This window comes from Condylura cristata, unplaced genomic scaffold, assembly GCF_000260355.1.
Source record: "Condylura cristata isolate star-nosed mole 26May11 unplaced genomic scaffold, ConCri1.0 scaffold00029, whole genome shotgun sequence".
In the NCBI taxonomy this organism is placed as follows: domain Eukaryota; kingdom Metazoa; phylum Chordata; class Mammalia; order Eulipotyphla; family Talpidae; genus Condylura; species Condylura cristata.
In genome coordinates this window covers 26,533,838-26,555,919 of record NW_004567130.1, presented here as the reverse complement: position 1 = coordinate 26,555,919, position 22,082 = coordinate 26,533,838, and the positions used below count along the sequence as shown (strand labels likewise).

Genomic DNA, 22,082 nt, shown 5'->3' with positions numbered 1-22,082 from the left:
GTAAAGGAATTTTTGTAGAGATTTTGCTGGGGAATAATCAGCTGATGAACAAAGGATTTCCAAGCACCAGGAAGGACCCAACTAGAGCTGGCATGTATTTTTAGCAGACAAAGTCTGTCTTTCTCCACGATTGCTCTGTCAGTACCAAGCAGCTGGGGCTAATGTTATCTGCTGTTCATAGAGCTTGAATTTTAGCCACTAACTATTTTTCAAGAAGACATTATCTTCATAGTTGTACTTAATAGTAAATCAAAAGCTGATTGATTTGTTTTCCTCACATCTTACTTGTACCTGTCAGAAGCTTGTTTAGTGAAAGCCACCTGTGGAATTCAATATAAGGATTTTAATCAACAACTTTCCTAGAACCTATTACAACTTGGCTCATTGCTTTTAGAATCTGAGCTGTTACGAAAAATAAAAGCTCTCAAATTTAACATTCCTAGTCTTTTTTTTTTTTCTGTAGAGCATTTTAGTTATGAGGTAAACATCTACTCATGTGCAGTTTTTGAGCAACTAGATCATGATAATGTAATTCTAAGGTAAAATTTGTTAACTGAATGGAAACATCATTTAAAGGCCTTTTTTTTCCTTTAAATATTAGGTTGAAAATGGTGTATTTGTGGCCAGTCCACTTCAGGAGCGTACAATTCTAATGCGAAAAGAGGGCGAGTCTGCAAAAAGTATTAATGAAATGCTTCTGAGCAGACTTTCGCGGTACAGAGCCTCCCCGTCGGCAACGCTGGCCGCGCTTACTGGCTCCACCATCTCCAACACACTGAAAGAGGACCAAGCAGGTATGCTGTGCTTCCTGCCGTTGAGTGGCTCCCTTTACCAGCAGATGCGTGTCAAGACTTTGGGTTTTTTAGAGCAGTTTCAGGTTTATAGCAAACTTGAGGGGGAGGTACAAAGGTTTCCCACATGCCCCCTTCTTCCCAGCATGCATGGTTTCTCTTACTACCGCAGTCCCTCCCAGAGTAACATTTGTTACCACTGATGTCTCATGCTGTAGCAGTCTCTGGGGTTAGGTACATGTACAGTGACAAGCCTCTGTCATGGTGTTATATAAAGTAGTTTCTCTGCGCTAAAAATCCTTAGTCTCCACTTGATAATCGCATCTCACTCCCCAACACCTGGCCCCTTTCGCTACTACTGTCTCCGTAGTATGCCTTTCCCTCAGGGGCATGCACTTGGAGTCACACCCTGGATAGCCTTTTCAGGGTGGCTTTTTTTGCTGTGTGACATGCACTAAGCTTCCTCCATGTCTTCTCATGGCTCCACACATTCAGCTTGTGATTAGTGCAGACAGCACTTTTTAGAGAGCACTTTCAAGTGCTATGTAGAGTTCTGCTTTACATTGTTCACTTATTTTATCCCCTTCTAGTCATTGTCTTTTTTTTTCTTTCCACCCCAAGCTAATATGTTTTTGGCTATGAACATGAATTAGCATAAATCTGTAACTGTTCAAAACATGTTTGTCTTTATTATTACTGTTCATGCAAATGAATTATGTTTAGCAAATGCTTCATGATTGTGAAAACTTATATTTAGCATCACCTTCACTAAATACAGCCTTCGCCAAGTGAGTAAGAGGTAAACCTCATACAACTGAGATGGCTTTCTCTAGGGTTTATCATTTAGTGTTTGCACTTTAATGTTTTAAAATAGACAACATACTTACAGAGTTTCAAAATGAACCATGTAAAAAGGTATATGCAGAAAATTTTATTCTCACCACCTTGGCGTATATTTTTGCCCCCACCCTGTCCCCCCCCCTTTTTTTTTTAATTACAAAGTTTATTTTTACATCATTTTGCACATTTTTTTTTCCATCTCGATTGTAATCCCCGCGGGTTTCCCATCACCAAATCACCCCTGGGCCACCACCATAGTTCCGTGCATTTCCCTCCCTTCCCCCCCCCCAACCCTGTCCCCTTTAGGCAACTGTTTCAATTAGTTTTTACTTATTATTAGTTTTATTATGTAAGTACAATTAAAGGCAAATTTATATGAGCTTATTTCCCTCTTTTAATAAAAGGAAACATGTTAAACACACAGTCCTGTGTTTTTAAAGGAGACATTCTTTTTTTTTTCTCTCTCTTTTTTTTTATTATTACAAAAGTTTATTTTTACATCATTTTGCACATTTTTTTTTTTCCATCTCGATTGTAATCCCCGCGGGTTTCCCATCACCAAATCACCCTTGTGCCACCACCATAGTCCCATGCATTTCCCTCCCTTCCCCCCACCCCCCGTTTTTGATCCCATTCCCCACTCCACCTCCACAACATGTCTCTGGTCTATGGTTGTTCATTATTTTTGTTATTTTCTCGCCTGGTCCATTATACTCCTGCTAGGAGTGAAACCATCCGGTATTTTTCTTTCTCTTTCTGGCTTATCTCACTAAGCATGATCTTTTCCAGTTCCATCCAAGTTGCTGCAAAAGACATGTGTTTCTCTCTTTTGGTTGCTGAGTAATATTCCATTGTATATATGTACCACATCTTTTTTATCCAGTCATCTACTTTTGGGCATTTGGGCTGCTTCCATGTTTTTCCAATTGTAAATAAAGCAGCAATAAACATGGGGGTACAGGTATCTTTTTCAATCAGTGTTTTTGTGTCTTTTGGGTAGATACCTAGGACTGGGATTGCTGGGTCGTAGGGAAGCTCCATGTTTAGCAGTTTGAGGAACCTCCAAACAGTTTTCCATAGTGGTTGTACTAGTTTGCATTCCCACCAGCAGTGCAGGAGAGTTCTTAAAGGAGACATTCTTAACCAGAATAAGCTTTTAGGGCGTTCATAGTTGTATTCCCCTAAAAACCTAAGTGTGTTTAAAGCTATATCAAATTTTTAGTCACCTGTGACCCCCAAAATGTTAGGAAGCATTATTCTACAAGATATATTCTATATCTAAATTTATAACATACCATGAGCTGTAGTAAAGGATAGGACCAGGAAAGGGTGCCATGTATCAGAATTAATGTGCTTAATGGGATCTAAAGCAATTTTATGCTCTGATCCCTTTATAAAATCGAAATGTTAGGAAAATGTTTTTGATTATTTGAGACTACCAAATTAATTAGAATTTCAGGGTCCCTTTTAAATTTTCATAGGCTTTTAATTAGACTATCAAATACAAATGGGAAGGTTATTAGTTGTTGTAACGTGGGTATGTAGGTGATTTCAGATGTAGAAAGTACTTTGAGGAGGATAGTCCTTTTTACCTAAACAGATATTTTCAGGACAAGCCCAAGGGTAGATATGAGTTTGCCCTTGGGAGAAAATTGAATCCTCTGAGCAATAGATACACTAAAGGAGTGTTTGTTGGATAAGAAAATGTGGATGATACTAAAAAGAGACCTCAGAAGGGAAAGGTATATTTAGAATTCTGTGAAACTGAGTATCTGTAGATTAAACATGTGATCTTAGTGTACTTTTACATGCATTCTCTTATATATTCATTTAACAATGTCATCAAATAAAAATTTACCAGTTATAGGATTAGTGAACTTTTGACAAATAATTGGACATTGAGGAGTTTTAATTCCATTATAAGTTAATATCTATTACTATATAAATAATAGGTGTCTTTTAAAATATCTTAATGAGAACATTGTGATTACGAAGTTACTAATTTTCCTATTATTTTGGGCTTATTTCCTATGGAAATTTAGGCCTCTAAAGTTATGTCCTGAGTGAAGAATATACTTCTTAGAGGCTTGTAGTTTAAAAAAAAAATGGAGCTGTATAGAAATACAAATATCCAAAACAAGTATTTTTCTAATCTTAACCATCTAAAGATGACTTGAGAGGCCCTCCCTGGTGGCGCAGTGCGTTGGAATAGCACGATGAAGCTATGCAGCCACTGCAGCACTTCAACAGTTTGATACCCTGCTAGGGAGTGACCCATAGGGTGCAGCAGACCTCTCCTGACTGGCCTGCTGTTCCCCTCAGCAGTGTGTTTCAGTCCATCTGCCTGTTCTGCTCCCCACTCTGTCTCTGATGAATCCTCTCACCCCCCACACCTCTGGCCTGTACCCCAGCTCTTATATTTATAAATAAATAAATATTTTAAAAATAAATTAAAAATGAAGATGACTTTATGTCTATCTAGGCTATGAATAAGTTATATTTTACACCCTGAAAGCATGTTAGGTACAAGCATTATCGACATCATCAATCCTTACTAGTATAGCATGTAGAAAAATCCTTAAATTTACTCTGAGTTCATGGGGTATAAGAGAAATTAATGTACATTTTTACTTCTTGACTAAAAACAATATATTCCTAATGGTAGTTTGTCACTGTGTCTAAAAATGGTAACACATATAGATAATGGATTATTGTAAATCATTCTGTAATGCGGGCCCTCCCTGGTGGCACAACAGGTTAGGACACAGCACTGCAGGCCAGTGGCAGCTGTTTTAGTGCAAGTTCGATCCCCGGCTCCAGAGGTGATCCACATGTCTCACCCGCTACTCCCGTCAGCAGTGTCCTTTTTAGATCTGCCTGTTCTGCTCCCCACTCTGTCTCTGGTGAGGCTTCTCCCCACCCCTTCTCCTCTGGCCTGTACCAGTTCTGTATGCATAAATAAATAAATTAAAAAACAAATCTTTCTGTAATGGGTATTGTAAAGCTTGTTTTAGGTTGAACTTTCTGATTTCATGTTGAAATCTTTTTGCATTAAAGGTAATACAACAAACCTGTTAGGGTTTGTTGAAAAGATCTCTCTCTGTTGGAGCAGTTTCCTAGGGGAAAAGCAAGATTTATTCCACATGAGGATTCATTCTTTTCAAAGGATTTTTAGAGCTGTAAGGGCATATTGAGTCCTGGAGCACCTCTGAGAAATGTTCAGACCATGTAACAGGAGGCTTGGGGTCAGATTGTCAATCCAGAAAGCACTGTTGCCCCCTTAGCGTATTACTTCTTGCTTTGCCCTCTAGATGTGAGTATACTTGCTTTGATTCCCCACTAAACTGTGACCTACTTAGATAGTGAGATTGGCCTCTGCGTCTAATATTTCTCCTCGCTGCCCCATTGCTTCCGCCAGCCAACACCAGCTGTGGCCTGCCTCTGAAGATGCTGCGCAAGACGCCCATCTATACTTGCGGCACGTACTTGGTGATGCTGGTCCCACCTCCGGGGGGGTCAGGCAGCTCGGCCACCCGCTCTCTTTTTGGTGGGACAAGTGGTTTATCATCTTTAAAAAGTACGTGAGTTTTATTTGTGGTACTTTTCCCAAGTTGTCTCGATCTTTGAAAATTAAGACTTTCTTAATAATTTTAAACTTACTCTTTCAGACAGTTGTTTGCAATAGCTCTCTGTTGACAAAAACTTCTCAATATTGTTACAGGCTAGGAGAAATCAAAACTATAATCTTTGTAGATGATATAATAGTTTGGAAAACCATCTGTAAATCTGCTATAAATAATGAATTCAGGAAAATTTTAGGAAATAATCTATTGCCAAATTATTAACTAATGGCACAGCAAGAGCTCTGCCCACCATTATGGAATCAGTATGTGAGACTCTTCCATTTTAGGGCACACACAGAAGTGTAATACTATATAATAGATAAAAAAAAATTCATTAGTGTTAAATATTCATGTATTTTTATAAAAGACAGAGGCATACTATGGTAATATAATAAGCAATATGATTTTGGCTTTGGTGGGCAGAGTTCAGTGAAATGAAATGTAGAATCAAAAAATTATGTTGCCATTTTCAGAGTTTTTACTTTAGGGACATCATTTAAGCTCTCTGAGCCTCATTTTCCTCATTTGTAAAAAATAAAAGGAATGGTATCTCACACTATTGTTTAATCGTACTGCAATTTCAAGTGTTAGTATTTAAAATTTGCCTTTTAAATAGGCTAACAAATTTTTTGCATTTTTTCCTTAAAATTTATTTTGCATACATTAAAGTGTTTAAATCAGTTTATTCTTATCCTCTAATATTTCATGTCTGCCCCTTAAAATAATTTACTTATAGTAATTCCATTAAAGGATTACATTTTACATACAGATTTTTAAAAATATTATAATAGTTTATTTTTACATCATTTTGTGCCTTTACCCATCTCAGTTGCAATCCCTGTGGGCTTCCCATCACCAAATCACCCATGTGCCATCACCATCGTCACATACAGATTTTTAAAAGAACATTTTTTTACTGTAACATCAGCCTGCAGGTATAAATTTCAACTTCTCTGGTTTAAACTAAATAATTTATATAATATCAGCTTGATCATTAAATCATTTCTAATAGTTGCTCATGCCTGGGATTTAGATTTTCATGACACCTAACTCTTGACTTTATGGTGAAGTTGTTTGGGCTGGTCTCAGTAGTGCTTTTTTTCTGGCAATTCATGTGATGAGGATGCCTATTTAGCACCTGGGTGAATGATGTGAATTTACTGGTATTTTGTTTTGTAATAACAGCTTTACTGAGATACGACTTTTGTACCATAAAATTTACCCCTTTAAAATACACAGTTCAGTGAATGTTTAGTATATTCACAGAATTGTGTAATCACCATTACTGTCTAATTTTAGTACATTTCAACATTGCAAAAAGAAGCCCTGTAGCCTGTGAGTGACACGCCCTTTACCCCAGGCCCTGGCATCCACTAGCTTTTTTCTGTGGCTCCGGGTTATCTACTAGGGATATTTCATGTCAGTGCAGTTGTACTATAAATAGATAAAACTTCCCTTTGACTGGCTTATTTTTCTTAACGTGTTTTAAAGGTCCATCTACATTGTAACATGAATTTTTATTTAATTCCTTTTTTATGTACCGCATTTTGTGTATTGATTCAACACTTCATGGACATTAGGTAGTTTCTCTTTTTTGACTGTTTTGAGTAATGCTACTTGAACAATTGTGTACAAGTTTTTGTTTGAATGTGTTTGTATTTCTCTGGGGTATATGAAGGAGTACAATTCTGGGCACTGTAACTGTAGGTATACCCTTCGGAGGCCCTGCTGCATTGTTTCCCAGGTGTCTTCACCATTTAACATTTAGTGATGTATAATGATTCCAGTTTCTCCAGAGCCATTTTATAGTCATTGTGGTGGGTGTAGAGTAGTATCTTATCATGGTTTTGATTTGTTTTTCCCTAATGACTAAATATGTTGAAATTTCTTTTCATGTGCTTATTGTTCACTTGTCTCTCTTTTTTGGAGAAATGGTTACTTTAATTAATCCTTTGTCTGTTCTTAAATTAATTTCTTATCCTTTATACACCATCTGTCTTAGTAAACTCTTTTAGTTCCTCTGGTGTTTCACTGGACCCCCTCTGATTAAAACAGTTCCTTGTGGTGCCATTTTTCATGAGGGTACACATTATTTTCACCAATTAATTAGTAAATGTTTAATTCCTTATGTGTCCTGTCCCACATGGTCATTTGGGCACTACCCAGAGAAAGAAAAGTGCTGGCCTTAAGGAGTTCATGGTCTGGTAGGGAGAAACAGCTAGAAAATGATGTATAATGCTGTATCACTGCCTCATCTGTGTGGAGCAGATGTGAATGCTGCAGAATTACAAAAAGAAAGGGTCATTGTGGAATGGGCTGAAGCTTTGTATGTCTTGAGTTTAAGTCATGAAAAATGGGTTCTGTTTACTGCAAGTGGACAAGTGGGAGGAAGGCGTATGCATGGTAAACATAAGAAAAGGAAATTTGGGGAAGATCATTTTGTTGGTGAGCTGGATGAAACAGAAAATAGGAAAGGAACAAAGAGAACAGTATAGATTATTGCCCATTTCAGGCATGATGAAGATCTGGATTATGGCAGAAAGGAATAAGAAAAAGAAACAAACTCGATGACCACAGTGCTAGAATTTTTTGTGTGAAAATGAGGACGAAAATAATGTCAATAATAGCAGCTAGCTGTGTTAATTCTATATACATGCTGTGTAGAACTTTGACGTATTTAACTAGTTTAATCTTTAATTATGTAAGGTAGGTACTTTTACTGTTTCTCACTTATAAATGAGGAATCAGAAAGGCTCAGTAACTTTCCAAGGATCACACGGATGCGGTAGAGCTGGAATTCAAACCCAGGAATTTAAAGCCCATGCTTGTCATCACCGCACTACCCTGTGTTAGCAGAAAAGGCCTGTTTCAAAGCCATGCGTGGAAGGACTCTGAGTTGGGTTTGACAGTGCTCCCACCCTTGCTGAGCATCAACTGTAGTAAAGTATTTCTTGTAACTGTTGTTACCTTGTGATGTTAAAAATCATAACCCCTCTTTAGTCACCCTTTGATAATTTATCAATATATTGAAAACATCTTTATGCAAATTTGCCATATTTATAAACACTTTAAATAATATGGATCCCTATTAAATTTAGGAATATACTTTGTGTGACTTTTTTTTCCCCTGTGGATTTATATCTGTGCATATTCTGTCTACTCACTGTCAACCCCAATGGATAATAAAAAAGAGTATTTTTTTTTTTTAATGAAAGTCCTGTTAAGAGCCCAACATTCAAACTTTGGAAAACTAGACTGACCATGATCTTATTAAATAATTTAATGTTTGTTTCTTAAGTCCTAGCCTCCAGCTTGGTGTATAATATTTCTGATGGTCAATTTACAAGTCGTGCTGATCTCATAGATGCTGCTGGAAGCTCACTAGGGCGTGGTGCTCTTGTACCAGGATTGGGTAAGAAAGAAATGCCTCTATTTCCTTGGAAAATTCAAAGTGTTAGCAAATTTTCTTAAGAAATCTTGCTAATTCCCTATGACCTTCTAATTTCCTTAAAAATAATATTTTGTGCAACAGTTTAAATTTTGGGATTAATACAAGAAATTTGCGAAATTCTCCATAAATTGTTACTGATGATATTGTCCTGTAGTTTGGGAGATGAGGCCTATAACAAATTCCCCTCCCAATCCATACCATAAAAAGATTTATTTTCCTGGCCCTCCCTGGTGGCGCAGCGGGTTAAAGCACTGCACTGAGAAGCTGAAGCCACTTCCGCATGAGTTCAAATCCCGCCTGCCCCGGAGGAGACCACATGGCGCGGCAGACCTCTCCTGTCTCGCCCGCTGCTCCCCTCAGCAGTGTACTTCGTTGATCTGCCTGTTCTGCTCCCCACTGTGTCTCTGGTGAAGCCTCTCACCGCCCCTGAGACTCTGGCCTGTACCCCAGTTCTGTATGTACAAATAAATAAATCTTTAAAAAAAAAAAAAAAAGATTTATTTTCCATGAGGAATTGGTATGCTGCTTATTATTAGAAAATGAGTGTTATTGGGTTTTCCATTTTCCACTTTGCCTTGACTCCTAGGAAGTTAATATTTACATTTAGTTTCAGTTACTAAGGCTTTTATTGTGTGTTAATGTTAATTAGTCCTGCTGTAACTAAGCTTTAATGTAAGCTGCATAAATCCTTTTTGGAATGAAAAGGGTAACATATAAGTCAGTGACTATAAGACTATAAGGTAACATATATAAATCTGTGTCACAAGACTTAACACCATTCTCACATACGAGTTAAACAAAATTAGATGTTGAATCCTGCCTTTTTGCAGAGGCCCAATGTGTTATTTTGCCAAGTACATACATGGGAGTAGGAATGCAGATTCTACCCTGAGGGTAGACTCCTTGCCCTTCTGTTCTTCAACAGTGCTTGGAAAAAATACCTACAAGGGTAGATATGAAATGAGCATGCTTTTTTCGCAGGTGCCTGTTATGATACGGTGAACAACATGCTGTGGACATGCTCAAATGACTATATTGATCAGTGGTGTAATCCTGGGAACCAGGCCTTCCATTATGTCTGTCAGAGACTTGGAGTCAGCCACATCATCATTGAGCCCAAAGGTGAGTGTGCTCACAGCCTTACAGAAAGACACCTTCCTCTCCAGATATGGTAGTGAGTGGGAACATCGGTTAAGTGTTGGGGACCGGCTTTAGCACACGGGGTGGGGGCAGGAGCTTCAAAGGTGGGAAGTGGCTCAGCGTGCGGAGATTCCAAAAAGGGGGACACGGGACACGTGAGGAAGACACGGGAGCTGGTGCTGGGTGCCAGTCTTCCTGACTATTTTCTCAGCAGGTCTTTATTTATACTGTGTAGCACATAGTTAATTACAATAATCCACAAGGTAAGTTAATAAGAAATCACCATGAAAGTTCTCAAGGAAGAGGGGAACAATGCCTCCTCTTCCTGACACTTTATGGCATACTAAATTATACACATCTGTGATAACGTTCATGTATACCGATGTCTAACTATAACTCAAAGGATAAGGGGTCTGGGAAAGGATGAGCTGTTAGCAAAGGATTGTTATGGGTCTTAGGGAAGGAATAGATTGTGTTAGCAGAGTCATCAGTGAGTATGTGAAGAGAAGCTAATGGCTAACTTAAGGTTAGTAGAGAGTAGTTAGTGATTGTTTAAGAAAGGGGAAAATTAAGAGGAAATTATACAGTCATGAATTAAGTAACACCTGTTACAACAAAGTTAGGAAACTGCCCATGAGTCCTTATGCCCTGGGAGTCTAATTTCTTGAGATTTGCTTTTTGTCTCAAAAGACAAAGGAAGCTTCCTATGAGTTTTCATGCCCTGGGGATCTTTTCTTTCTTGGGGCTTGCTTTTTATCACAGGAGACAAAGAATTTTATGCCCTGGGGTAGCTCCTGCTTGCCTAGACCAGGAAGCCACCTTATGAGGCTAAGGCAATCCAGTTGTAAGCTGATGGTTGCTCAGAATATTTTTGATATTATGGTTATACAAAAAGGGAGGTCGTAACATAAGATAGCAATGGAAATTGTGGTTTTTCAGAGATTTTCCCTTCTGCACGGAATGTATCAGACAACAGAAGTTGCATAGCTTGTGTCAGTTAAGCAACAAAATGGGTCAACACCCTCATTCCTGAACTTAGAAACCTGAAATTCTTACTGGTTTTTGATTAAATGATACATGCCAAACTAAATAAAGTGTTTGAGATACACCTTAGACATTTTTTTTTAAAAAGATATATTTATTTATGCATACAAGAACTGGGGTACAGACCAGAGGTGTGGGAGGTGAGAGCACTCACCAGAGACAGAGTGGGGAGCAGAACAACAGGCAGATTGACTGAAACACACTGCTGAGGGGAGCAGTGGACAAGAAAGTGAGTCAAGAAAGGTCTGCCACACCATGTGGGTCACCTCCTTGGCTGGTGATCAAATTCATGCTGCAATAGCTGCAGATAGCTTTATAGTGTTGTGTTTTAACTCGTTGTACCACCAGAGAGAGCCCACCTTTTTTTTCATATTCAGGCTTTTATTACACTTTCAAATTGAACCTCACTGATAAATAGCTTATTGTCATTTCTGACCCTAAGGGTCAGAAAAATTCTTGACCCTTCTGAAATTGTCAGAAAATTGTTTATTTGTTCTTGGTATGGAGAATTCTAAAACTAAAAAGAAAAGGGAAATTCTGTATTTGAAAAATGCAGTAAAAAATTTCTGTAGGGCCTCCCAGCTGGCACAGCAGATTGGAACACAGTACTATAAAGCTGTCTGCAGCTATTGCAGCATGAATTTGATCCCCAGCCAGGGAGGTGACCCACATGGCACGGCAGACCTCTCCTGACCTGCCCACTGCTTCCCTCAGCAGTGTATTTCAGTACATTTGCTTGTTCTGCTCCCCACTCTGTCTCTGGTGAATCGTCTCACCCCCCTGCACCTTTGGCCTATACCCCAGTTTGGTTTGCATAAATGGATGGATCTTAAAAAAATAATTAGCATAGTGACCCCAACAGTGGACTTAACTGGAGGGAGAAATAGTCCGTAAACGTGGACGTAGATGGATAGAGAACAAAAAACACACTTTCAAGGAATACTGGCCAGGTATTTTGTTGAATGTCCCTCCGTTTAGGTTTGTCTGATATTTTCTCCTTTTAAATTGTGTGATTATATATTTGGGAGAAGAATATGACAGGGATGAGTATCTTTCTCATATCTAATTATGGGGTATATGATGTTGGCATGATGTTACTAGTGATCTTAGAGTTGATCACTCTCTTCACTGCTGTTAGAATCAAGTCACTAAGCCCCACTCAAGAGAAGGAGAATTTAGTGTCACTTCTAGAAGGAAAAGCATCAGGGAACTTGGAGACATATGTTAATCACCACAGTTACTAGTAAATATTTTGGGGAAGGTGATACTTGGAGGCTATACAATTATCTGTTCAGATTTTCTGTTCTTGAGTTACTTTTGGTAATTTCTGTCTTTCTAGAAAGGCACATTTCATGAGTTTTCATATTTGTTGGCGAAAGGTGCTTGTACTATTTCCTTATAATTAGCTTACTTACTATAGTGTCAGTAGTACTTTCTCGACTTCCACTGGTATTTATGTGAATTTACTAAAAAAGTCATTGAATTGTACACTTAAAACAATTGAATTTTATAACATGTAAGTTACATTTTGATGAAGGTTTAAAAGAGAAAGACAAAGAGAAGTTCAACTATATATTAATGACCCCTAATTGTTATCTCTAAGACTCTTGCCTGAACTTCACACAGTGTCCAACTCTACTTGGATAATTAGTATCTCCAACTTAATGTGTAACAAACCCCAAAACTGAACCTACTCAGGCTCCATATTTCAGTATATGGATCACTATTTTTTCATATGCTCATACCAAAAAAATCAGATTGTCTTTGACTTTCTCTCATACGCTGTATCCAGATGGACATCAGTAAATCCTCTTCATCTCTACCTTCAAGATATATCCCAAATCCAGCCATTTCCTACTACCTATGCTGCTGCTACAAGTTATTCTAGGCTGTGATCTTCACCCATATTATCTTAGTTTCGTCCATATTATCCTAGTGTCTCTTCATTGGTCTTGCTTCCACTGCAGTCATCCCCCTCCTCCTCCTTAGACTTACCTCTGTACTCAGGAACCAGAGTCTCTGAGAGGCTAGTAGTCAGGTCACGCCCTCTACACCTCCACTGCCTTCCCTCTTGATAAGGTCCAAAAGCTAACCTTAGAAAGTCATTGCTGAAGATCAGTAGTAATAATCTGCATTTTATTATAAGACCAAGGATCCATAAAGCACACATGAGAGTGGAACCCAATCTGGCCTATGGCTAATATACAATTGAAAAGTTTAAATTTGTCACCCTCCCTGGTGGCGCAACAGGTTAAAATACAGCGCTGTGAAGCTTGCTGCAGCTGCTTCACCATGAGTTCGATCGCCAGCCAGGGAGACAACTCACCACATAGCACGGCAGACCTCCCCTGTCTTGCCCACTGCCCACCTCAGCAGTGTACTTTGTCAGTCTGCCTGTTGTGCTTCCCACTCTGTCTCTGCTGAATCCTCTCTACACCTCTGGCCTGTACCCCAGTTTATTTATGTGTACATAAATAAAACATAAATCTTTAAAAGAAAGTTTAAATTTGATGAGTTCACCTTGTCTTCAATTTTCCATGAGTCCTTTCCTCCTAGTTTCCATTGCCCAGAGCCCTTTGGCAGTCCTGAGTTCCTCCACCCAGGTTCCAAGACTCTCTGAGATTACTGATCTTCCTGTTCCATTCAAACAGTTCATTTCAATTGCTTTTAAGGAAAACAATCTTTTTTGTGCTTTGCCTGTTTATTTTCACTCCTTCCCTGCATGCCTATAACTGGCATGTAGGTTCACAAGGTTCAACTGTGGGGATGAAATGAGATAAAAATGTTGAGGCACTGTGGGCGGATACATAATATGGACCAGAGGAGGATGGGTGTCTATCATGGAGAGCCATTGAAAGTAGACAGATTTTCTGAGGATGACTACCAGCAGGGCTCTGGGCTGAGAGCCTACTTCCAGTTTCAGCTCTTCTACTTAGTTGTGTGACTTAGGGCAGGTTAATCTTTCTGACTGTTGGCTTATTCCTCTATGAAATAGTACTAACATAGTCGTAAGTCTATAGTGCTGTTATAAGGTAATGCCTATAGAGCATTTAGTCCATTCTTCTGAACCTGGAAGGTCTCAATAAGTGGTAGCTGTTTATGCTCTTAAAATGGAAATTCCCAGGTTTTTTATCCCAGCATTCAAGGGAAGAAAGGTTCTACAGCCATATTGGGAAGGATGGTGGCCAAAATACTTTCCTAAGGTGTATGCACCTATTGTAAGTCAAAGATCTGTTCCTTGGGAACTCTCTGTGTAGCTGTTTTCTCACTGAGTTTCTTTTTCATCTTCTAGAAGAGGCTATAGCCACGAATGAGGTTATAAACCAGTTACTGCACCATGTTGGTGCGATGTGCATACACCAACTCAATCTTCTTGCTACCAACCCCAATCTTCCAATCACAAGTGTCTTGGGCAAGCAGCATCCGATTGAAGCACATCATCTTAGCAGTATTTGTGACATTATGGAGAAGGCCATGGTTAATGGAGATACCTGTATTATACGCTGCGTTCTTGTTGTCTTTCAGGTAAATACACTGTTTTGAAATAAGTTAGATAACAGAGAAAAAAAAATAAGTCTTGGATTCCACCAGCTAATTTCTCCCACAACAAAAATTTAATGACATTCCTGCTTTCCATCTTAGCACATTCTAATCCTATCGAATTATCACATTCATTATTGCACTGCAGTTAATGGGGTATTGCTATATGTAGCTCTTTGCATTTGACACATGTGAAATATTTACTGTGACTGTACTGGAAGAGGTTGTGGTTAAGACTTCACCTGGATATCTATTCATAACAATTTCTACCATTTTGTTTTTTCATAGGGATAATTTTATCCCTAGAAGAAATAGCATTTTTAGATCTGTCCCTTATGTTTCTGTAGGTGGTTTTTAAATTTTTCTTCAGCCCACAAACTGAAAGGAATCGAGATATCATCCGAAGGTCGGGATTGCTTCTTTGGCAGTTACTGATGGCACCAAAAGATCAAATTTGCCCTGAAATCCAGAAGGAAGTCTGCCTTGCCATCAGGTAATCTGCAAATGATTTTCTTAGTACTCTATGCAAAATGCTTCTAGCCTTGTAATCTTCTTTACAAGCTGTATTGTAGGTATTTCTTACCCTATCCCATAGTTGGAGCCTTGTGCTTAGGGTGATAATTGAGCTGGAAAGGGGTTTGTGGTCCCCTCCCAGAGGATCCAGGCCATCTGTGTATCTGTTTTCCTTATCTCACTCTTGGGATCTGAAGGAAAAGAAAGAAGGAAGGAAATAAATCCCTTTCAGCGTATATGTTGGTTATTTGGAAGCAAGTGTTTCTCTTTTGGGGAGAGAATATGGCAGCATGGTCAAGACATGGGCTTTGGGTTCTGATCTTTGCCACTTACTAGCTGTCACCTTGAGTTGAAGTTTCTGAGCTTTTTCAGCAGTCCACTGGGCCAAAAATACTACCTGCTTTATAGGTTTGTGAGATTTTTAATAAGATGTGATGAAAGTAATTCAGTGCTACTACTAGCCTTCTAAACCTCATTTGATAAACAGTTTATGAACAGCTTTCTACTTATTGCGGCCTACTCTATCGTATGTATTTTGAGTCCAGTGAACTGAGCCTGTACCTTGTAACATAGCCTGCTGTGCCCAAGTGTAATTCAGTGACCGCCAGAACCGAGTGCTTCGTCTGGGAGAACTAGAAGCAGGGGCAGCTAGAGGGAAGGAAAGGTTTTCCTTGTGTAATAGATTATACTTTGGGTCTCTTTCTGTTGAGAGCATTAAAGCAATAATTAAATATCTAGTACTATTAGGAAATGTCTGTAAGTGCTAGTATGTCAGTTTCCTTGATTGTAAATACATAGGTCAAACTTTATCAAATTGTACACTTCAAATATGTTCACTTTATGTCAAACCTCATAAAACAAAGAAAAATTCTGATGCTATTTACAGTGCTATCCTTCCTGCCTTTTGTGGTAACTTGAGAATTAGAAATTTCTTTCTCAAATTATTTTCTGGGCATAGTCTGCATGTTTAGCATGAGTGCATTGACTTGCGCTAACTCACTTCTGTCAGGTCTGCATCTGGACTCAGGTGAGTCATTTTGGAAAATCACAGATTAGAGGAGAAGGGGGAATACCATCTATCAGGAAGGTGATTGGACAGTGCTTTTAGGTTCAACTGCTCCATTTGGTGTAATCAAAGAGGTGTCTTTTCCTGACATTTTATTTTAACATTTATTACATTATCCTTCATTTTTGTACAAAGTATGATTTCCCAGTGAAATTCCCACCACCAGTTCACCCGAGCACCATCACCATAGTCTCTTGTGTTCTTCCCAATCCTGTCCTCCTGTCCTGATCCTTCTCCCTCTTCCTCCCCTATAGAATACCTCTGATCTATAGTTGCCTGATGATTCTGATTTTTACTTCAATATAGTTACTTTTTTTTTCCCCCTGATTCCTTATTTGGTTTCTCTGTAGTCCTATAAGTGAGACCATTCACTGTTTTTCTTTTTCTTTCTGGCTTATTTCACTGAGCATAATCTCTTCCAGCTCCATCCATGTTGCTGAGAAAGGCATGGGTTTATCCTTTTTGATTACCAAGTAATATTCCACTGTGTAAATATACCACATCTTGATCCAGTCATCTATTTTTTTGGGCATTTGTGTTGTTCCCATAACTAACCTATTGTAAATTGTGCTGCAGTGAACATAGGGGTGCAAGTGTCCTTTTGAATTAACATTTTTGTGTGTCCTTTGGATAGATCCCTAGGAGTGGAATTGCTGAGTCATATGGAAGTTCCAATTTTAGTAGTTTGAGGAACCTCCACACAGCTTTCCATAGTGGTTGGACCAGTTTGCATTCCCACCAGCAGTGTAGGAGAGTTCCTTGTTCTCCACATCCTTGCTACCATTTGTTGTTGCTAGTTTTTTTAATATGTGCCATTCTCACTGAGGTAAGGTGGTATCTCATTGTGGTTTTTATTTTCATTTCCCTGATTACAAGTGATGTTGAGCATTTTTTCATATGCCTGTTGTCCATTTGTCTTTGTTCTTTGGAGAAGTGTCTTTTTAGCTCTCTGCCCATTATTTAACTGAGTTGTTTACTTTGTCAAATAGGTATCTTAATAAAAATGGGAATTTAAAGTTTAAAACTGTACTTTTCTAGAACATTTGTTTAAAAGCTTTGAACTTTCTGTCATTTCAGCTCTGGTTTAAATATCTTGTACCCAGGTGAAACTGAAATCAATAACTTACTTAAGCTGGTTTTAACAGAAGGTAAGAATTATATTTTAATTATCCTTGAACAATCATTCTTCATTTTGTCCCTAAGGAAATATATACTATATATACTTTCCTTATAATCTATTGGTCAGTGTTATTTTTACTATGAATCTTCACATATGCCAACTCCAGATTTCTTCCTGGTTACAAGTATAAACCATGCTTTCTGATTCTTGAAGTTTTATAAACCTCTTCCTATGCTCATTACTTAATGTAGTGTCCCAGACTGTAGATGCTTAATGAATGTAGAATTTTTATACCAGGTTTTCACATGTTACAACCAAAAATTTTAAATTAGATTAATAACAAAATTTACCATGTTAATGACACTGCATTTATAAGCAACATTAACTTAAAGAATTAGCACACTTAATGATACAGCAAGAGAGTAATTAATGTAAAACAGGATATGCTCACTTGAAAAGGTCTGATTGGTTGTGATAGTTTTTTTCTGCTTTATAAGGTGAAAGATTTATATGATCTGAAGAGAAACCAGAGTATTTTGCTGCTTTAGGTACCTACACCTGGTTCCCCTAAGTTGTCAACTGCTTGTTAAAAAAAATTTTTTTTAATAGTATCAGTGTTCTAAGGGTTTATGGAGCTTTGTTCTGTGTTAGGAGAGAGAAACAGTGGCCTTTCCCAGCTTCGGGATGTGATCTTAACCAATTTAGCTGAACAGCTTCAAAACAACCGGTTTGGCAGTGAAGAGGATGATCATTACAGGTGAAACCAGTTATATTATTTACTGCTGGACCTTTTCTTTTTTTTTTTTTTTTTTTTTTTAACAACAGCTTCTTTTTTTTTTTTTTTAAAGATTTATTTATTTGTGCATACAGAACTGGGGTACAGGCCAGAGGCTCAGGGGTGGTGAGAGGCTTCACCAGATACAGAGTGGGGAGCAGAACAGGCAGCTCGAGGAAGTACACTGCTGAGGGGAGCAGTGGGTGGGTCAGGAGAGGTCTGCCACACCATGTGGTCACCTCCGGGGCAGGCGGGAATCGAACTCATGCGGAAGTGGCTTTAGATTCTCAGTGCAGTGCTTTAACCCACTGCGCCACCAGGGAGGGCCCGACCTTTTCTTTTTTTTTAAGATTTATTTATCATACAAGAACTGGGGTTCAGACCAGAGGTGCAGAGGTGGGGGTAGTAGTGGTGAGAGGATTTACCAGAGGCGGAATGGGGAGCAGAACAGGCAGGTTGATTGAAATACACTGCTGAGGGGAGCATTGGGTGAGACAGGAGAGGTCTGCCATGCCATGTGGCTTGGCACCCTTGGCTGGGTATAGAACTCTGTTGCAGTGGTTACCAATAGCTTCATAGTGCTGAGGTTTAATCGCTTGCACCAATGGGAAGGCCCTATTACTGCTGGCCTTTTCTTTGTGTTCTCAGTAACTAATTTACATTTAAGTGTCATCAGCTTTGATTTGCTGTCCTATCTAATATGATAATTGGCATGTTACATCTAATGGATCAATTGAAAGATAAGTTCCACGGATACCCTCAGAAGGATAATGGAATATTTCAGTTTTATCAGTAATGTTTCTTGGGCCTGAAGTAAAAGGTATTTAGCAGAAATAACAGTTGGAATTTACTTAAGGACTCTTGGGTTGAAGGCACAATCCAAATTGCTTTTCTGTGAGGGAGAGTTAGAGCTGTGTAGCTACACAGAGCTGATGAGGCAAAGAGGTGTTGATTTTCTGTTATTTATAAAATAGTTGGACTAAATATTGGATACCATTTTTCCTCCTGAAAATTTAACTTAGATAATATATCTAGTTGTTAGCATCATTACTGAATGAGATGATTTATTTATAGAACCAGTTAAGTTATGTCTTCTATGTGTCATCCTTTACCAGTTAGGTAAGTTTCCCTTTTACTAATAAACATCAATTTTATTGTTTTTCTTTTTTTACATTTTAAAGACTAAATGATGAATTGTTACACTATATTCTGAAGATTGTTGTACGAGAATCGTGTATCTTAATCACCAAGTGCCAAACTGTCTCTAAGGATGATTTTCAGAAACTCCTTTCAACTGTGCCTGTAAGTAAAAATGTGTTTAATGAAAGCAAAATTACTTTTCATTTTTGTATTGAGTTGTCTGTATATATACATATACTTACACACTTTTCAAAGATAGATTTAATTAATAAAATCAATGGATGATTGTGTGTCTTAGAAATGGTGGACTTGACAAACCCACTTGAAATCCCTTTTCCATAGACTTTATTTCTCCTACTTACATGTTCTGATAAAATAAGTTATTTGACTGAATTTTGGTATTTCTGTTTCATTTGAAATAGTGAGGATTTTTAATTTTTAACTTAGCATTGTGTGCTAAGCTGTCAGTGTTTTTGAGAAACTGATAGGAACCAAAAGATTCTGGATTTGTTTGGGTAGTATTCTCTGATGGAGAGCCATGTGAGGGGTTCGGGGAGAGGAGGCACTATTTAGAGGCAAAAATTCAAGTAAGTATTCTCAGTGACTAGAGATTATTTAACAAAAGGCAAAAATTTATGGTAAATGTGTCAGATTATGTAGTATAAGCCATGTGGAAAATGTCACCTAGAAACTAACTTGGTCTGTTTTCTGTACTTTCTCTTTTGCTTCCGCTGTCAAAATCTTTTAAAAACATGAGGATTACATGATTCCTTCTTTCAATAGGATTTAGATCATTTAAATGCCCTTATTTGTATTAAAGGCTGCGTCTTCCTGCCTGCGCTATCTGATGGCAGTTCAGAACCATCTTCTCAGTAACACTATTTTGATTAAGCCTGATGACAATGATGACAGTGACAGCTCCTTGCAGGGAGAGACATTGAAGGTACAGGTAAACACCAAGCTTTATTCTAACGATGCTTTCTATCAGTGTGTGAGCGCAGCTTAATTGGCTAAATTTCTGTGTATTATGTCAGATTTCACCATGTGGTTTATATTATTCTGAGAGGTAATAGTAGGTCACTCATCTCATAGGTTTTTTTGTGTCACTGCACAGCAGTTACCATATTTGTGGCCCTTTCATAATGTGTCATTCATGTGCTTCTGTCAATCTTTTTGTGCCTTTATTTTCACCTTTTTTAAAGAATAATAAAATACGGCACTTAACTCACACACGCACCTGAAAGCTTTATATATGTGAATGTGTGTTTATATATAGATATAAAGATAGACAGCTAAATAAGTTTGGGTGTATAACATTTCAAACAGTTTTTACAACTGACTGAATTAGCAGATTTTCTTGATTTAAATAACTATAAAAATGTCATAATTTCCTCACAACCTTTATAATAATTTTCAATTCATTTCATTTTCCATAATTATTCTTAAGTTAGTTTCTGTGTAAACTCAATAATTTGTTCCCGCATACAGTTGTAGAAATCCAAAGATATTTTTATAGCATTGGTGGTTATAATTTTGACAGATGCTCAAGGCGGTTGTTTGCATTGCTCTTCAGAATTTCTTCTTTGTGGGAGAAGTAGAGAAATCAATAAGAATTTGACTCTTCCTTAAAGTGATGACTAAAACACACTGAAAAATTAGCCATGGTAACTATATCTTTGCTGTGGTTTGCCTGTTTCTCCTTGTAGTATATGTACTATATAAACCACATGCCTGCTATCTCCTGTTTATGATTATATCGTTATATAATGTTTTTAATCTTTGAGCTTGCTGACACTGTTAACTTCTTGCCTTGGTTTCCTAATCCATAAAAGAGGACACTGGCATCTCCCCTGTAAGTTTGTTGTGAGGGGTAGACTCTGGCACTGGCTGCTCCTGCATTACAGGCAGTAGATGGTGGCTAATGTCAACCTAGGATGTAGCCCAGGGCTTACCTCAACCAGTCATTTCGGAATTACTCTTCGTCTGATACTGATTAAAGAAAGATACTAGCAAACTCCAAAGTGAAAATCACTGTTTCCTATTTTAACAGGCTAAATTTGACAAATTCTTAGTCAATGCAGGGAAGGAAGTGCTCATAGTAAGGGCTTGTTGTCTAGTAGCTCTGGGAAAAACTGAAAACACAGAGTTAACCTCAAGTATTAGTTTGGGCGAGTCTTTATTAATTGACAACAATTGTAAAGTAAACATTACTGTGATTTTAGCCAGTGTTGTTTCACACATGATGTGTTTGTACTCTGTTATTTTTAATGTTTACTAGCATATAACTAACTGCCTGCTACTTTAATTGAAGTTTTTGACTTCAATTTTTCAAGTGTTTTCAAGTGTATCGCCTTCAAGACATTCGTGGAAAGGTCACGTGTACTGTTTCGGAATGTCGTGCATTCATCTCCTGTTACTCGCCTTCTATACATGCGCCTTCCACTGCTCTGTTTCTCTCTTTTGCCATTCTCATACCATGCAAGGCAGTCTCCACCTGGACAGCTTCGGGGCTGGCAACGGGAGTGCTCTTGTGCTGGAGGGGATGGGAGAAATGCCTCTTCTGGGGACTCGGTGTGCTCCTGGTGAAATACTGCGTGTTTCTGTCAGCACTCCAGACCTGAGCCTCCCTAATCAAATCGCTCCTTGCCATCTTAACAGAACTTATTGCTTTGGGCTTATCTGGTCATCTCATTATTTTAATTTGGAATACATCATTTCATGTTGTCCTTGTGAGTGTAGTGTATATTCATCACAAAGCTTAAAAGTAATATTGTGCTATTTTCTACCTAGGAGCTTAAGGTCAGTATTTTGGCTTTGGCCACCCAAATCTTGACTGGATGTGATGAAGTGTTGGAAATGCTACAGCAGGTCACAACTGCCCTCATAAATAGTGACAGAGCTGACCGTGAGCAGAGGTGAGGAAGTAGGCTATAAATGGGACCCTTCCTTTTAGGATGAAAAATATGTTGATGAGTTGAAATCTTTTAGAATCTCAAATGCCCATTTACAAAGAGGGAATTTTGTGAGCAGAGATTGAAA

General features: G+C 38.3%; 1 protein-coding gene across 5 annotated transcripts in view; it reads left to right on the top strand.

The window, feature by feature from the left end:
* HECTD4 (HECT domain containing E3 ubiquitin protein ligase 4) overlaps positions 1-22,082 on the top strand; it is a 120,290-nt gene that overhangs the window by 22,600 nt on the left and 75,608 nt on the right. For 3 of the 5 annotated variants that reach the window (XM_012730931.1, XM_012730932.1, XM_012730929.1), the window contains exons 7-17: positions 602-794; positions 5,050-5,208; positions 8,553-8,666; positions 9,687-9,827; positions 14,182-14,414; positions 14,777-14,922; positions 17,086-17,156; positions 17,780-17,885; positions 19,085-19,205; positions 19,864-19,992; positions 21,834-21,958. In XM_012730931.1, coding sequence (XP_012586385.1) covers positions 602-794; positions 5,050-5,208; positions 8,553-8,666; positions 9,687-9,827; positions 14,182-14,414; positions 14,777-14,922; positions 17,086-17,156; positions 17,780-17,885; positions 19,085-19,205; positions 19,864-19,992; positions 21,834-21,958 — 1,538 coding nt within the window. The remainder of the gene's footprint in view (positions 1-601; positions 795-5,049; positions 5,209-8,552; positions 8,667-9,686; positions 9,828-14,181; positions 14,415-14,776; positions 14,923-17,085; positions 17,157-17,779; positions 17,886-19,084; positions 19,206-19,863; positions 19,993-21,833; positions 21,959-22,082) is intronic. The other 2 variants (XM_012730933.1, XM_012730930.1) reach the window with 1 other exon arrangement.